The sequence below is a fragment of the Somniosus microcephalus genome, chromosome 12, assembly GCF_052327205.1.
Source record: "Somniosus microcephalus isolate GS21.2 chromosome 12, FLI_Smic_1.0, whole genome shotgun sequence".
Classification (NCBI taxonomy): Eukaryota; Metazoa; Chordata; class Chondrichthyes; order Squaliformes; family Somniosidae; genus Somniosus; species Somniosus microcephalus.
This window is the reverse complement of record NC_140998.1, coordinates 163,159,242-163,174,201: the sequence shown is the minus strand read 5'-3', so window position 1 is coordinate 163,174,201 and position 14,960 is coordinate 163,159,242. Positions and strand designations below refer to the sequence as shown.

Sequence of the window (14,960 nt, the reverse complement as noted above, 5' to 3'; positions counted from 1 at the left end):
GCCCAAATTCTCTTGTTTAATTTGCCCAGCATCTGAAGTGCCTGCTCTGCCTGGCTGGTCCTGAGTTGCCTGTGTGGTCTGAGGACCAGACCACCTCATCTCCCAACCCCCCCCCCCCCCCCCCCACAGCCTTTTCTTGCAATAACAGTAGGGTGCTGCACAGGGTTCCAACACCGCTGCCTCCGCCTGTCTCATTTGCCGCTTGAGATGGAGCAACCTTGACTGGCTCGCCCTGTCCCCAGCTGGACCATGTGACCTCCCATACCTTTGAATAGGCGAGACATATGAGGCTGTATCATCCTGCACAAACTCTGATGCAGACCTGCTTCATAAACATACAATGTCCCCATGTGACTGAACAGTACTTTTAAATTCAGTCAGTGAGGTGAAAGATGATCTTTCTGTCTGTATTTCCTGGGTGTTTTTTGTCCTCTGCACCTCCTCCAATCCCCATCAGTTAATATTGTTAGTCCCCCCTGGACTATGAAACCCCTAGAATCATATGGTGCATGCTGCTTGCTGCCACCATCCCTGTCCCCGTGGCACTCTGAGCTGACCCAGCTCTCAAGTTTCTCGTGCGGTGAATTCGGCACGGCCTGCACTGAGCCCAGTGAGGCTAGCCCTGCATTGCTTCACCCTGATCTCTTTTTATTCTATCAAAACCCTTCAGAATTTTGAACGCCTCTATTAAGTCTCCTCGTAACCTTCTCTGCTCTGCTCTAAGGAGAACAATCCCAGCTGCTCTAGTCTCTCCATGTAATTGAAGTCTCTCATCCCTGATATCATTCTAGTCAATCTCCTCTGCACCCTCACTAAGGGTTTGACATCCTTCCTAAAGTGTGGTGCCCAGGATTGGACACACTACTGCAGCTGAGGCCTAACCAGTGACTTATAAAGGTTTAGAATACTGACTCCTGAATGACAGCACTGTAAGTCCCTCCAGTCTGAAAAACAACCGTCCCCCGCTACTGTCCGCTTTCTATTCTCCAATTTCGTATCCACACTGCCACTGCTGCTTTAATCCAATGGGCTTTAATTTTGCTAAGAAGTCTATAATGTGGCACTTTATCAAATGCCTTTTCAAAGTCCATATGCTCCACATCAACCGCACTACCCTCATCAACCTTCTCCATTACTTCATCAAAGAAAATCAAGTTAGTCAACCACGATTTGCCTTTAAGAAATAGAAACATAGAAGATAGGAGCAGGAGTAGGCCATTCAGCCCTTCGAGCCTGCTCCGCCATTCAACGAGATCATGGCTGATCATCCAAACCCTAGCACCCGGCCCCTACACCGACAGCCATCCCACCCAAGCCGTAACCCCGTAACCCCACGTATTTAATCCCCCCTAACACTAAGGGCCAATTTTTTTATCATGGCCAATCAACCTAACCCGCACATCTTTGGACTGTGGGAGGAAACCGGAGCACCCGGAGGAAACCCACGCAAACACGGGGAGAATGTGCAAACTCCACACGGACAGTCACCCGAGGCCGGATTTGAACCCGGGTCCCTGGCGCTGTGAGGCAACAGTGCTAACCACTATGCCACCGTGCTGCCGGCTTTCATTTATTAACGCATGTTTATCCAAGTGACAGTTAATTTTATCCCGGATTATTGTCTCTCAAAGTTTCCCCACCACTGACATTAGGCTAACTGACCTGTAGTTACTGGGTCTACTTTGTGAATTGTTTATCAATTGCCGAGACAGGCAGGCGAATTAATTATTATTTACTGTCTATGAGGAAACAGCATCAACAGTAGCTCATTAGTTTCTTATCTCCATGCCCTTTTTAAAACTGGTGTGAATATACTATGCTTTAAAACACTGCGTTTAAAGGTAACCCTTAACCTCTACTCCCACCCCACCCTCATTTATTTACAGTATATGCATCTACCCTCCCTTCCTGGCCCTATACTGTTGCCCCTAAAAATAAAGCTACTGAGCCCAGCTCCTGGATCTCAATCATCTATTTTAAAATAAAACTCCATCCCATTCCTCCTTTCTAGATCTGAAGTATGGCCCTGTTAATTTACTGAATTTTTTTCCTGCTCCAGACTTTAAAAAAATCTGCAAACTCACCCCTGTCTCTGCGCCGTACTGGGGGGAAAAAAATCACAAACCATTGTATCCTGCTATTAAACCGTAAGTAATGCCATGGGAGATTCACTAGTATGTATTGCACTGAAACGTTGGCCAGCTGCTGGCAGTAAGTTAAAAACATTGACCAAATGACAGCGAAGTTTCACTCTGGAGGATTTGTCTCCTTTTCTACTCTGGTGTTAACTATGGCCATTCTGAAGAGTCCACAACAAGTGCAGTTCAGATTGTAATTCATGTACTTCTTTAAAAAAAAAAAAAAAAATGTAAATGGTTTTTTTTCTTCAGGGCAGTTTCTCAGCACGCCACACCATGCTGCAGCAGTTTGTATACGAGACAGTGTGCCGGATATTCAAAAGGCATGGTGAGTGTGATATATTGCGACTAGCTTAGCCATCTACTGGTCCTACCCCACCCAGTGTTCCAAGTCGCTTGCTCCAGTTTGCTTTCTGTTACCTTCTCTGTAGCCTATTTGAGTTACTTTAATGTGCTGTAAGTTCAGGGCTCTATGGAGCAATGGTGCCTTGGTTGCTCAGTGTGCACTAAGTTCCACGCCCTGAATAGGATGCAAGATAAAGCTTTTTGGCTGATAGGGGATCCTTTTCTTGTCTACCTAATCTTGTTTCCATCACACCTTCTTGTTGTCTCTCCCTATTGTATCAGTGCTTCTCTGCAGTGTCCTGTTGTGTCAGCTTGGCTCAGTGGTAGCACGCTCACTACTTGACTCAAAGTTGTGGGTTCATGGCCAACTGCAGGTTTGAGCACATAACTCAGCTGATACTTCGGTGCAATGCTGAGGGAGTGCTGCACTGTTGGAGATGTTAAACTGGGGCCCCTTCTGCCTTCTCGGGTGGACGTAAAATATCCCATGGCACTATTCGAAGAAGAGCAGGGGAGCTCCCCTGGTGTCCTTCCCAACAGTTATTCCTCAAACAACATCACAACAAAAACAAAAGCAGGATTACTGTTCCATGCATTAAGCTGATGGAAAGCTCTCGCATTCCCTGTTGGCACTGCCACTAGTTTTTCTAAGTCTGCGCATCACATCACTGCCGGCTAAGTTCCATTAAGTTTTGTAACAGCTCCCTCTCGTCATGCCAACACAGAAAATGAGAGTATTCCTGAATTTGTTTCCGGATTTCTCAAGCTCCCTCGTGAGTTCAACTGTCGTAAAAACGGAAAATGCTGGGTATACTCAGCAGGTCAGGCAGCATCTATGGAGAAAGAAACAGAGTTAACGTTTCAGGTCGATGACCTTTTGACAGAACTGGAAAAAGTTAGAGAGGTAACAGATTGTAAGCAAGTGCAGGGGCAGGGAAGGGGGGAGGTGGGAGGGGAGGAGAGGAAAGAACAAACTGGAAGGCCTGTGATAGGGTGGAAGGCAGGAGTGATTAAATGACAAAAGGTAAAAGGAGATGGTAATGGGACAAGTAAAGAAACAAAGATGAGTCTAAATGAAGTGTAAATGGGAATGGCAGAATCATCAACAGCTGTCATGTGAAAAAATAGGGGCAGAGGTTATGGTCTGAAATTGTTGAACTCGATGTGGAGTCCAGAAGGCGGTAAAGTGCCTAATCGAAAGATGAGGTGCAGTTCCTCGAGCTTATATTGAGCTTCAGTGGAACAGTGTAAGAGGTCGAGGACGGTGAGGTCAGAGTGGGAGTGGAGCGGAGCTTTAAAGTGACAGGCGACCGGAAGCTCTGGGTCACACTCCACGGCCTCCACATTCAACGGATCATCCTCCGCCACCTCCAGCATGATCCCACCACCAAACACATCTTCCCCTCCCCTCCCCTTTCAGCATTCCGAAGGGATTGCACCCTCCGCGACACCCTGGTCCACTCCTCAATCACCCACCTCCCTTTCCCACGGCACCTTCCCGTGCAAGCGCAGGAGGTGCAACACCTTCCCTTTTACCTCCTCCCTTCCCACTGTCCAGGGCCCCAAACACTCCTTCCAGGTGAAACTGTGTACTTGCAATCTAGTATACTGTATTCGCTGCTCATGATGCGGTCTCCTCTACATTGGGGAGACCAAACGCAGGAACACCTCCGTTCATCCGTAAGTGTGATCCCGAGCTTCTGGTCACCTGTCACTTTATTTTGCTTTTGTATTAGAGTTCAACTGCCTGTTTGCTATCGTCAATTCATTTTGTAAATAATCTATTTACTGTTGCTTACCAGAGACATCAACTGTCAAATATTTTCAGAAATTGATTTTAATCATTCTTGAGGTTGTACAGCAATGTGCACGGCATCCGAAACAAAACGGGGGCACTGGAGACAATAATTTGTAGCAAGGAGCCAAATGTAGTAGGGATAACTAAAACATGGCTTAATGAAGAACAGGACTGGCAGTTCAAAATTGCTGGATATAAGGTATTTAGAATGTATAGGAAAGGAGGAAGGGGGTGGGGTAGCTGTACTAATTAGAGACAACATAATGGCAGTAGAAAAAAGGAACATAACTAACATTAAGATAGAAACAGAATCCATATGGATTGAAATGAAAGATAAGAAGGGCTCGATCACACTAATAGGGATATTCTACAGGCTACCTAATAGTGGAAGGGAAGTGAAGGAAGAAATATGTAAGCAATTCTATAAAATGAGTAAAAGACATTAGAATAATAATAATGGAAGATTTCAACTACCTCCAAATAGACTGGCAAGAAGTAGGTAAAGGGGAATAGGGATTGGAATTTTTACAATGTGTTCAGGAGTCCTTTCTTACCCAGTACGTAAGCAGCTCAACCAGAGAGCAATCACTGCTGGATCTAGTAATGAAAAATGAACCACAGCAGCTAAGAGATGTAAGTGTTGGGGAACATCTATGCAATAGAGATCACAATATAATGAGGTTTAAAATAATCAATGAGAAAGACATAAGTAAGACAAAGACCAAGGTAATAGATTGGAAAAAAGCTAATTTGAGGGAATGAGAAAGGAACTAGGGAAGGTAAACTGAAAAGAAAAATTGACAGATAGAGCAGCAGTGGGAAATATTTAAAAAGCTGATTAGTGTTCAGGAGAAATATATTCTGCTAAAAATCAAGAACAAACTAGCAAATAATGAATCACCATGGATGAATAAAGAGATTAGGGTAAAATTGAAACAAATTTAATTTAATTAAAGCACTGATTAGGCCTCAGCTGGAGTATTATGTTCAATTCTGGGCACCACACTTTAGGAAGGATGTCAAGGCCTTGGATAGGGTGCAGAAGGGATTTAGTAGAATGGTACCAGGGATGAGGGACTTTAGTTATGTGGTGAGACTGGAGAAGTTGGGGTTGATCTCCTTAGAGCAGAGAAGGTTAAGAGGAGATTTGATAGAAGTGAATGGCTTGATGGAGAAAATGAAGAGAAACTGTTTCCAGTGGCAGAAGGGTCAGGAACCAGAGGGCACAGAGTTAAGGCGATTGGTGGGAGAACCAGAGGCGACAATGAGGAAACATTTTTTTTTACAGAGCGAGTTGTTGTGATCTGGAATGCACTGCCTGAAAGGGTGGTGGAAGCAGATTCAATAGTAACATTCAAAAGAGAATTGGATAAATATGTGAAGGGAATGAATTTACAGGGCTATGGGGAAAGAGTAGGGTAGTGGGATTAATTGGATAGCTCTACCAAAGAGCCAGCACAGGCACGATGGGCCGAATGGCCTCCTTCGGTGCTGTATTATTCTATGTACTTCATTACCCAACCCCTGGGATTAGTGTCTAATATACTGTAATACCCAACCCCTTGGGATCAATGTTCATCATCTGTCCCCAGGTTCTGAATATTTCCATAACTGATTGGAGGTATCAAGTTTTGTCTCGACACAGAGTTGTTGATTTTTTTTCAGGTGCCACTTGGTTACACACGCCGCTATTTATGCCAAAGAACAAGAAGCTGTATGAGAGTAGCGAAGGAACCTATTTCATGGACCATAGTGGCATGCTGGTCATGCTGCCCCATGACCTCCGGGTAAGTTGTGTGATACGCATTGACTGTATTGATCACCCAGCATGCATGTCGTTTGGTTGGTTTTGGGTGAGGTCACTGAACGATAGTAATACACCATGTTTGTTGTGTCCTCCTGAACGAGTGGTGATTCAGCCTGTTCTCAGTTAGATAAATGAAATTGTATTAATGGATGCTTTCCAGAGCTGTGCCCTGCAAATTATTTTGTTTGTTGCAAGTTGTAGGAGGTTGCTTATATTTTTTTAATTAAAAAAAGTTAACATTTTTAAAAAAAATTAAATTTATACCAAAATCTAGCTATCCCAAAGCCAAAAATTGGTGCTGAGTACGTGTCTGTTTTTCTCCTTTTTGTTTAGGTACCATTTGCAAGATTTGTGGCAAGAAACAACATCACCAATTTAAAAAGGTGAGCAGAAACGGTCACTGTGGTTACTCTAATGGTACAGTCAGTGAGGCCATTGTCTATCTGAGGTGTAAAGACCAGGTTAGTTTCACAGTTTGTGCCAAGTTGGCTCACCTTGGCCGCGGTGGCACGCTTGGCCTCTGTACCATTGGATTACGGAGAGGAAAATCGACCAGCTGCTGATCACTGTCCAGTGATCCATGCTTGAAAGTGCACGTGTGAGCAGGTCAGGTGATGATAGGATCAGGCCGAGTTAGAATGACCCCGTAGTTAGCTAGTCTACTGGAATTCACTGTCTGTGCTCACATATGGAGTCACTTGCTCGAGGTATTGGGGTCTCATGCGGACTTGGTGGGGGGGGAGGGTGGCGGCAGCGGGGGGCCTTCAGGAGACTGGGGAGAAAACGATTAAATATCTTGTTGGACCCGACCTATGTAAACATCCCAGGCTGTGGACCGAATTCTAATGCAGAGGAACCACCTGATGTCACTGTGGTCAAGTGTCCAATTCTGGCTAATTCATCCAAAGGTCAGGAAGGAAAGACAGTTGGGGAATCTTGGGGTACTGGCAAACCTCTGGTACTGTTCTGCCATTCAATTAGATCATGGCCACTATTCAGATGAGCTTGGATGGTGAGGGTTGGCAAGCTATTCAGTTATAGAGGGCAGCACAGCAGAGGCTGGCCTTGTCATCTCATGCACTCTTCAGCAGGAGTCACTGGATGGCATTAAGGCAGGAACCCCCTGCTTCATTTTTCTTCAACAAAAAGCTATCCAGGGAGCAGTGTGCTGATGGTTAGCTGCATTTGGGACCTATGCTGTGCTGCAACTGGGATTTTGGAGCTTTAGGACTAGTGATCGAAGCAAAATTAAAAAGTTTGGAAAACCGCACACATCAAATTTTTAAATTGCTGACTGATACTATTTAGATCAGCAGCTCTTGGGAACAGGAGTAGACCATTCAGCCCCTTGAGCCTGTTCTGCCATTCAGTGAGATCATGGCTGATCTGTATCTTAATTCCATCTATCCACCTTGATTCCATATCCCTTAATATCACTGCCGAATAAAAATCTTTTCAATCTCAGTTTTGAAATTTTCAATTGACCCCCCCAGCCTCAACAGCTTTTTTTGGGAGGCAGGGTGGGGAGAAAGTTGCAGATTTCCACTAACAATTCTGCGAAGAAGTGCTTCCTGACATCACCCCCTGAACGGCCTCACTCTAATTTTGAAGTTATGCCCCCTTCTGGACTCTCCCACCAGAGGAAATAGTTTCTCTACCCAATCAAGTCCTTCAATCATCTTAAACACCTCAATTAGATCACCCCTTAATCTTCTATATTCAAGGGAATACAAGACTAGTCTGTGCAACCTGTCCTTGTAATTTAACCCTTTTAGTCCCAGCACCATTCTGGTGAATCTGCACTGCACCCTCTCCAAGGCCAATATAACCTTCCTGAGGGCCAGTGTCCAGAACTGAACATCGTTCTCCAAATGGAGTCTAACCAGAACTCTGCATAACTTCCACCCCTTTGTATTCCACCCCTCTCGAGATAAAGACCAACAATTCATTAGACTTTTAAATTATTTTTTGCACCTGTCCACCAGCTTTCAGTGACTTCTGTACTTGGAAACCCTAAATCGCTCTGCTCATCCACAGTTCCCAGCCTCTCGCCATTTAGAAAATACTTTGATCTATCTTGCTTCAGCCTAGAGTGAATGACCTCACACTTCCCCACATTAAACTCCATCTGCCACAGTTTTGCCTACTCACTTAATCTAACAATGTCCCTGTGCAACTTTCCGCTCTCATCTACACTATTTACTGTGCGCCCTAACTTGGTGTTGTTGAGCAACCTCCTTTCTCCTCTGGTTCACAACACGTTTCAAGTAAGCACGAGACTTCGTAGTGGAGTTTACGGAACATACTTTATTGATACACAGTAAAGGTGATCAGTCTTAACTGTATATAGAGAGTGACTTTACCGGTTTTGGTATCTTTTGAGTGCACTCTGACAAACTGTTGAAAACCATGCTCCTTTAAACACCATGGCCTAGAAATTCAGTAAGGCGCTGCCAGCTTTGCGGCCAGTTACCGCCCAAAGAGGGCTTCTGCGCCAATAGAGGAGGTTGCGCTGATATTGAGCTTGGCGGTAATGGCGGCGGTAGCCGGTAGCGCTGCGCCGGCACCGATGACGTCATCGGTGTGCGCAGTGACCCGTTTCCGCCCCGATGCCGGCCCAACGCCCATATTCAGTTGCCGCCACCACCTCCGTGGCGGCCGCTACTAACATCCGGAGACCAGGGCCTTACTGCAGCCTTAGTGGGGCGCATAAAGGTGGAGGTGCGGCCGGCCGCTTTTTCGGCGGCCGCATGCCCGCACCTCCTTCCCCGGCCTCCTCCACCACCCCCCCCGCGGCATTGCCGGCTGCTTTCCACGAGCCCGGCACTTCTCCGTGGTGCCGGGCTCATTTGCCGGCACAATCCAGCGGCGATCTCCCCGTTGCAGGCACCTCCACCTTAAGAGAAGGAGGAGGCCTGCAGTACCGCAGCCTGCCGCACCGCATCGGGTGTCGCAGCGGCACCTAGAGCGCTGAAATTCAGTTTCAGCGCCCCAAGCGGGGGCGGGCACACCCTGGAATAGCGCCCGGTTCCGACTTGGGGCGCAAAAACTGAATATCTGACGGTCGCAACTGGCTCCGCGCCCAGCGCTAACTTTTGGGCGCTAGCCAGCTGGCGGGGCCATAGTGAATTTCTAGGCCCGTATTTTGATTACATCAAAGGAAAATGTCAAAATGATGTATCTATTTCCCAAATCCTCTGAAAACAGATTGGCCTAGAAATTGGGTTGGGGCGCAAAAGTCGCCTGAGCGCAGGATTTAGCGCAGCGATCGGAGTGATACCGATCGTCAGATATTCAGTTTCAGTGCCGCTCGAGGGACACGGGGCGAGGCTCGAGGCGCTCCGCGTCCCTCTTAGGGCGCTGAAACTGATTATCGCAGCGCACCGTGCTGCAGCGCCACATGCTGCGGCACGGCACGCTGCGGTACTGCAGGCCTTCCTCCCACTGTTAAGGGGGAGGTGCCTGCAACAGCGCGAGCCCAGATCGCGAGTGCCGGCAAATGAGCCCGGCACCAAGGAGAAGTGCCGGGCTCTCGGGAAACAGCCGGCAATGCCGCGGGGGGGGGGGCGGTTAGGAGGCCGAGGACGGAGGTGCTGGCAGGCGGCTGCCGAAAAAGCGGCCGCCCCGCACCTCCACCTTAACTTGCGCCGCTGCCGGCACAGTAAGGCCCCGTGAGCTGGGCGCGGGTAACGAGCGGCGCAACTGCGGCATTCGCTACCAAATATCGCGAATGGGGCGCTGCGCACACCGATGACGTCATCGGTGGCGGCGCAGCGCAAATGCCTAACGCCACCATTAGCGCCCCTGCTGAATATCGCCGCAGATGCAGCCAGTGGCGCTACAGCCACTGACTGCCTCTTTAGGCGCTAACAGGTGGCGCTACTCACCCAATTTCTCCCCCATTATCTATGTAAACAGTTCGCAATTGTTTACCTCAGAGCCATTTCCCCTAAACTAGACTTCCTGACGTAACATTTCCTGGCATCTTTGACCAATTGTTATCTGTATCTAATGGACATCTACCTCCCATGTTTATTACCCTAAAATTAAACATTAAACATTCATGGGTTATGTCATTACTAACATTTATTCCCTCACACAAGCACTTTACATTTCAGAAAACAAGCAATGCCTTTTCCTCAGACACTTCAATGTCATCCTGTTTATATCGGAAAGCCTGACGATGCATTCCTTTTACGACACTTCCAGGAAAAGCTGTTGCTTTAAGATGCAAAGTAATTCGACTGTTAAACTTTTAACTTTCACGATGTCCAACAGGTGTCATCAGCAAACTTGGATAGATACTTGGTGGACACCACTAGTCACATCCTGCCAATTTGAGTACATGCCCATTATCCCTACTCTCTGTCTCTTCCCTCCTAACCAATTCTAACCAATTCCCTACCTATGTCAATTCCACCTCTAATTCCATGCGCTCTCATTTTTGTTAAGTCCCTTGTGTGAATCCTTATCAAATGCCTTCTGAAAGCCCATATAAATATCATCTATAGACACTCCCTTATTTACCACTTTAGTTACCTCCTCAAAAAATTCAACTAGGTTTGTTAGTCATGACTTACTCATTACAAATCCTGCTGGCTCTTTCTGATCAGCTCATATTTGTCCAGGTGCTCAATCACTCTGTCCCCAATAACAGATTCTAGTAACTTCCCCAGAACTGATGTTAAACTAGTAGGCCTATAATTTCCTAGGTTATCTCTCCTACCCTTCTTAAATAATTGAGTGATGTGGCAACTTTCCAATCCAAGGGTCAATTCCTGAATCGAGAGGTGTGGAAGATCACGACTCGAGCATCTACAATTTCCTCATCTACTTGAATACCCTGGGGTGGAAACATCAGGTCCTGGAGATTTAAAAAAATCTTTAGACACATTATTTTCTCCATTACCATTTCTTTTTACTTGCATTAAATCTAGTAAGTTTCTCCCCTTGATTTAGTTTTAGTTTTCTTTCATATCTGGTATTTATCCTCTTCCTCTACTGTGAAGACCGATTCAAAGTAGCTATTTAGCAAGTCTGCCATTTCCTGATTTTTCAATTACAATTATCACCTGCATCTATCTTTAAGCCACTCTCTTTCTCTTCATATTCTTCTAAAAACCTGTAGCGTTGTCCTTGATATTCCTCACATTTCTTTCTCTCTTTTTTGCAGCTCTTACTACATTCGTTGTATCCCTTTGCTGTTCTTTATATCACCCAGTTCATGGGATCTCTACTGTTGATTGCATTTTTATATGCCTTTAATTTAATGCTATCTCTCACTTCTTGTTGACCAGTGTTGTTTAATTACACAAGTAAAGCCCTTGCCCTTTAGGGGTCTATACAGGTTTTATATTTAACCAAATACTTCTTTGAACACTTCCCACTGTTCATCTGCATTTTTACTCATTAGCAGTTCTGCCCAGTCTACTGTGATCAATTCCTGCCTCATCCCCTCAAAGTCAACCTTACCTAAATTTAAAACCTTGGTTCATGACTTGCCCTTCTCCCTCTCAAACCTAATATCAAACTCAATCATGTTATGGTCACTGTTAGCTAGGTATTCCCTTACCATTAGATTGTTGACTAATTCTGTCTCATTACTCATCACTAAATCTAAGATGGCCTGTTCTCTTGTTGGTTCAAGAACATACTGTTCCAGAAAATTGTCTCGAACACACTCAAGAAATTTGCTGCCTTTGGGACTCGAACTGTTCTCCTTCTCCCAGTCTATGCGAAAGTTAAAGTCTCCCATTATAACCACTCTCTCTTTTTGCAACAAGCTTCTCTGATCTCTGTATTTATGCAACCTGCTACTTCATCACTGCTATCAGGAGGTCTGTAGACAACTTCCATCAAAGTCTTGCATCTTTTTCTGTTCTTCTATTCTACCCAGAGAGTTTCTACTGCCTGCTCACCCTTACTGATATTTCTTTTTTCTAAAGCTGTAATAGTGTCCTTGATCAATATTGCTACTATTTCATCTTTTCCAATTTTCCTGTCCTTTCTAAAGACCTTATAACCTGGAATATTTATCTCCCAGTGACGCTCAGTTTGCAGCCAGGTCTTGGTGATGGCCATTACATCATACCCTTTAAGCTGGATTTGTGCTTATAATATGCTCGTTTTATTCTTTATGCTACGTGCATTAGTGTATAGAACTCTTATTTGGACAACAGACCTTATCCTGCCCTTTTGCCCTGATGCTGTCTGTCTTGCACTTTTTAACCTATCGCACTACTTGTTTTTCATTACTCTTGGGGGTTTTTTAATCAGTTATTTTGTTACTATTTCCTATATCTTTTTCTAAACCTGCAGTATTTATATTACATTTAACACTGTTTATGATCTGGACTGTGCTCTTATCCTTTTTCTTATCTTTAAGCTATTTTCACTTTTATTATTATTTCTGCCTGAGGCCCCCCACCCCAAATATTGTTTTGAAGTCTTTTCTACAGCCCTATTTATCCTTTCAGCTAGGACCTTGGATCCAGCCCGGTTCAGGTGCTGCCCGTCCCAGCGGTACAGCTCCTTCCTGTCCCAGTGTCCCATGAAATGGAGCCCCTCTTTCCCACACCAATCCTTCAGCCACGTATTTATTTTCCTGATCTGTTTTCCCCTATGTCAGTTAGCACGTTACTCGGATAATCCTCCTTCTCCCTTATGTGTTAGAGTGTCTCTAATTCGCTCTCCAGCTCAAAGACTCTGATCGCAATAACTTTGAGCTGGAGTATCTCAAAGTAGAGACATTTCTTAGAGATGTGGTAGTCTGGGACAGTCTTGCTGTCCACAAACTCCCACATACTACAGTCCCGACACACTGCCTGTGCTGCCATTTCTAATCTTTATTTACATATTTATTGTTAGTAGTAATTTGTTTCTAGAGTTAATAGAATCAGTTGTGGTCTAGTATTAATTAATTGATGGATTAGTTTGATTTCAAATTAATTAGTAATTACAGGAAACTCTTTGGTATCCGGCACCGATGGGACTGGGATGGTGCCGGTTGATTAAAAATTCCGGATAAGGAAGAAGGGACATGGAGTGACAATGGCCCAAGGTACGAGAGCCCCGATCACACAGCCAGAAGTGCTGGAGCCCCGATCACACAGCCAGAAGTGCTGGAGCCCCGATCACACAGCCAGAAGTGCTGGAGCCCCGATCACACAGCCAGAAGTGCCGGAGCCCCGATCACACAGCCAGAAGTGCCGGAGCCCCGATCACACAGCCAGAAGTGCTGGAGCCCCGATCACACAGCCAGAAGTGCCGGAGCCCCGATCACACAGCCAGAAGTGCCGCAGCCCCGATCACACAGCCAGAAGTGCCGGAGCCCCGGTCACACAGCCAGAAGTGCTGGAGCCCCGATCACACAGCCAGAAGTGCTGGAGCCCCGATCACACAGCCAGAAGTGCTGGAGCCCCGATCACACAGCCAGAAGTGCTGGAGCCCCGATCACACAGCCAGAAGTGCTGGAGCCCCGATCACACAGCCAGAAGTGCCGGAGCCCCGATCACACAGCCAGAAGTGCTGGAGCCCCGATCACACAGCCAGAAGTGCTGGAGCCCCGATCACACAGCCAGAAGTGCTGCAGCCCCATAACACAGGTACAGGGGACCCGGTTACACAACCAGAGGTGCAGGAGCCATGATTACATGGCAAAAGGTACGAGATCCCCGGTTACGCAGCCGCAGTTATACAGTATACGGAAGCCTCAAAACCTACTCCTGAATTTTGCCGGTTATTCGAGAATTCCGGATAATTAGGTGCCATTTAAACGAGAGTTTCATGTAATTACTGATTATTTATTATTTATGTATACCAGATATTTATTTAATGCAAATTGGATCCCTTTAATGTTGATTACCTCTATTGAGTTTATTTTATCCCCTTAGATCTGTTTAGGCTATTTAGCCTCTCAGGGTTATTTTTTTACCTAAAATATATTATCCTCTTAATACTTAAGATAACTGTTAAATTAAGCACTTGGCTGTAATAGCTCGTGTTCCGCCGCTCCTCACTCTATGCTGACTATGCTGTCTCTTTGAGCTTTTCTCTCTGTTTGTCTAGCATCTGCCGCCTCCTTTTAAACCACTGGTGCTGGGAATTCCCATGCTTTTTCTCTTGATAACTGGCGGATCGGTACAGTCTGATGCAGGGCAGAGGCTGTTTGAATCCAAGCCAGGAGTGACCCTGCAGTTCCCCATACTGGTTCCGTGATACAGCGCACCAACTGGTTATGTCACATGGTGCCAGGCGCTTGCGCCCGCGATTTATCACATGACGAGTTTTAGCTGTGGTGCCATAGTGAGGGAAAAGTGGACAGCAGGTCAGTCAAAGCCACTGTTGGCCCGTGCTGGAGAAGGGTTGGCCAAAGTCTGGATCCAGCTCACCTGGCCACACCATCAGCCGGGGGCTTGTGTAGATCAACAAAAATGGGAATTTAAAATGTCAGTGAGCACCGTGCCATGGCAGGATAACTCATTTGGATTTGGGTTTGAAACTTTGCCTGGATTGATGGGATGAAAGTCCTTCCTGTAGTTTTAAGGGTCCTCTGTGTTTGAGTTTGGGCAGGTCACATGATTTGCTACAGCCTGGCTCTTAATCGACATAAAACGTTCCTGAATAGCTTAGTTTGGCACAAATTGACATTAAATTGGGAGACCCTGAGGCCATGGCTATGACATGTAAGATGGATGTATCTCCTGGCCCAGTAGGATGCTCTTCTGAGGCTGAAGTAACGCAAATCAATGGGGCAGTGCATCAAATGCTGTACCTGACCACGAGTGCTTAATGAGGCAGTGTAGAGGGAGCTTTACTTTATATCTAATTGTCCTGTCTCTGAGCTGGGTGTGGTTGCTGGATATAGTGTACA

The 14,960-nt window shown here is 46.0% G+C and overlaps 1 protein-coding gene across 6 annotated transcripts in view; it reads left to right on the top strand.

Moving 5' to 3' along the window:
• eif2ak4 (eukaryotic translation initiation factor 2 alpha kinase 4) overlaps positions 1-14,960 on the top strand; it is a 123,231-nt gene that overhangs the window by 74,124 nt on the left and 34,147 nt on the right. For all 6 annotated transcript variants that reach the window (XM_086003753.1, XM_086003752.1, XM_086003754.1 and 3 more), the window contains 3 exons: positions 2,391-2,466; positions 5,947-6,068; positions 6,422-6,471. In XM_086003753.1, the coding sequence (XP_085859879.1) occupies positions 2,391-2,466; positions 5,947-6,068; positions 6,422-6,471 (248 nt within the window). The remainder of the gene's footprint in view (positions 1-2,390; positions 2,467-5,946; positions 6,069-6,421; positions 6,472-14,960) is intronic.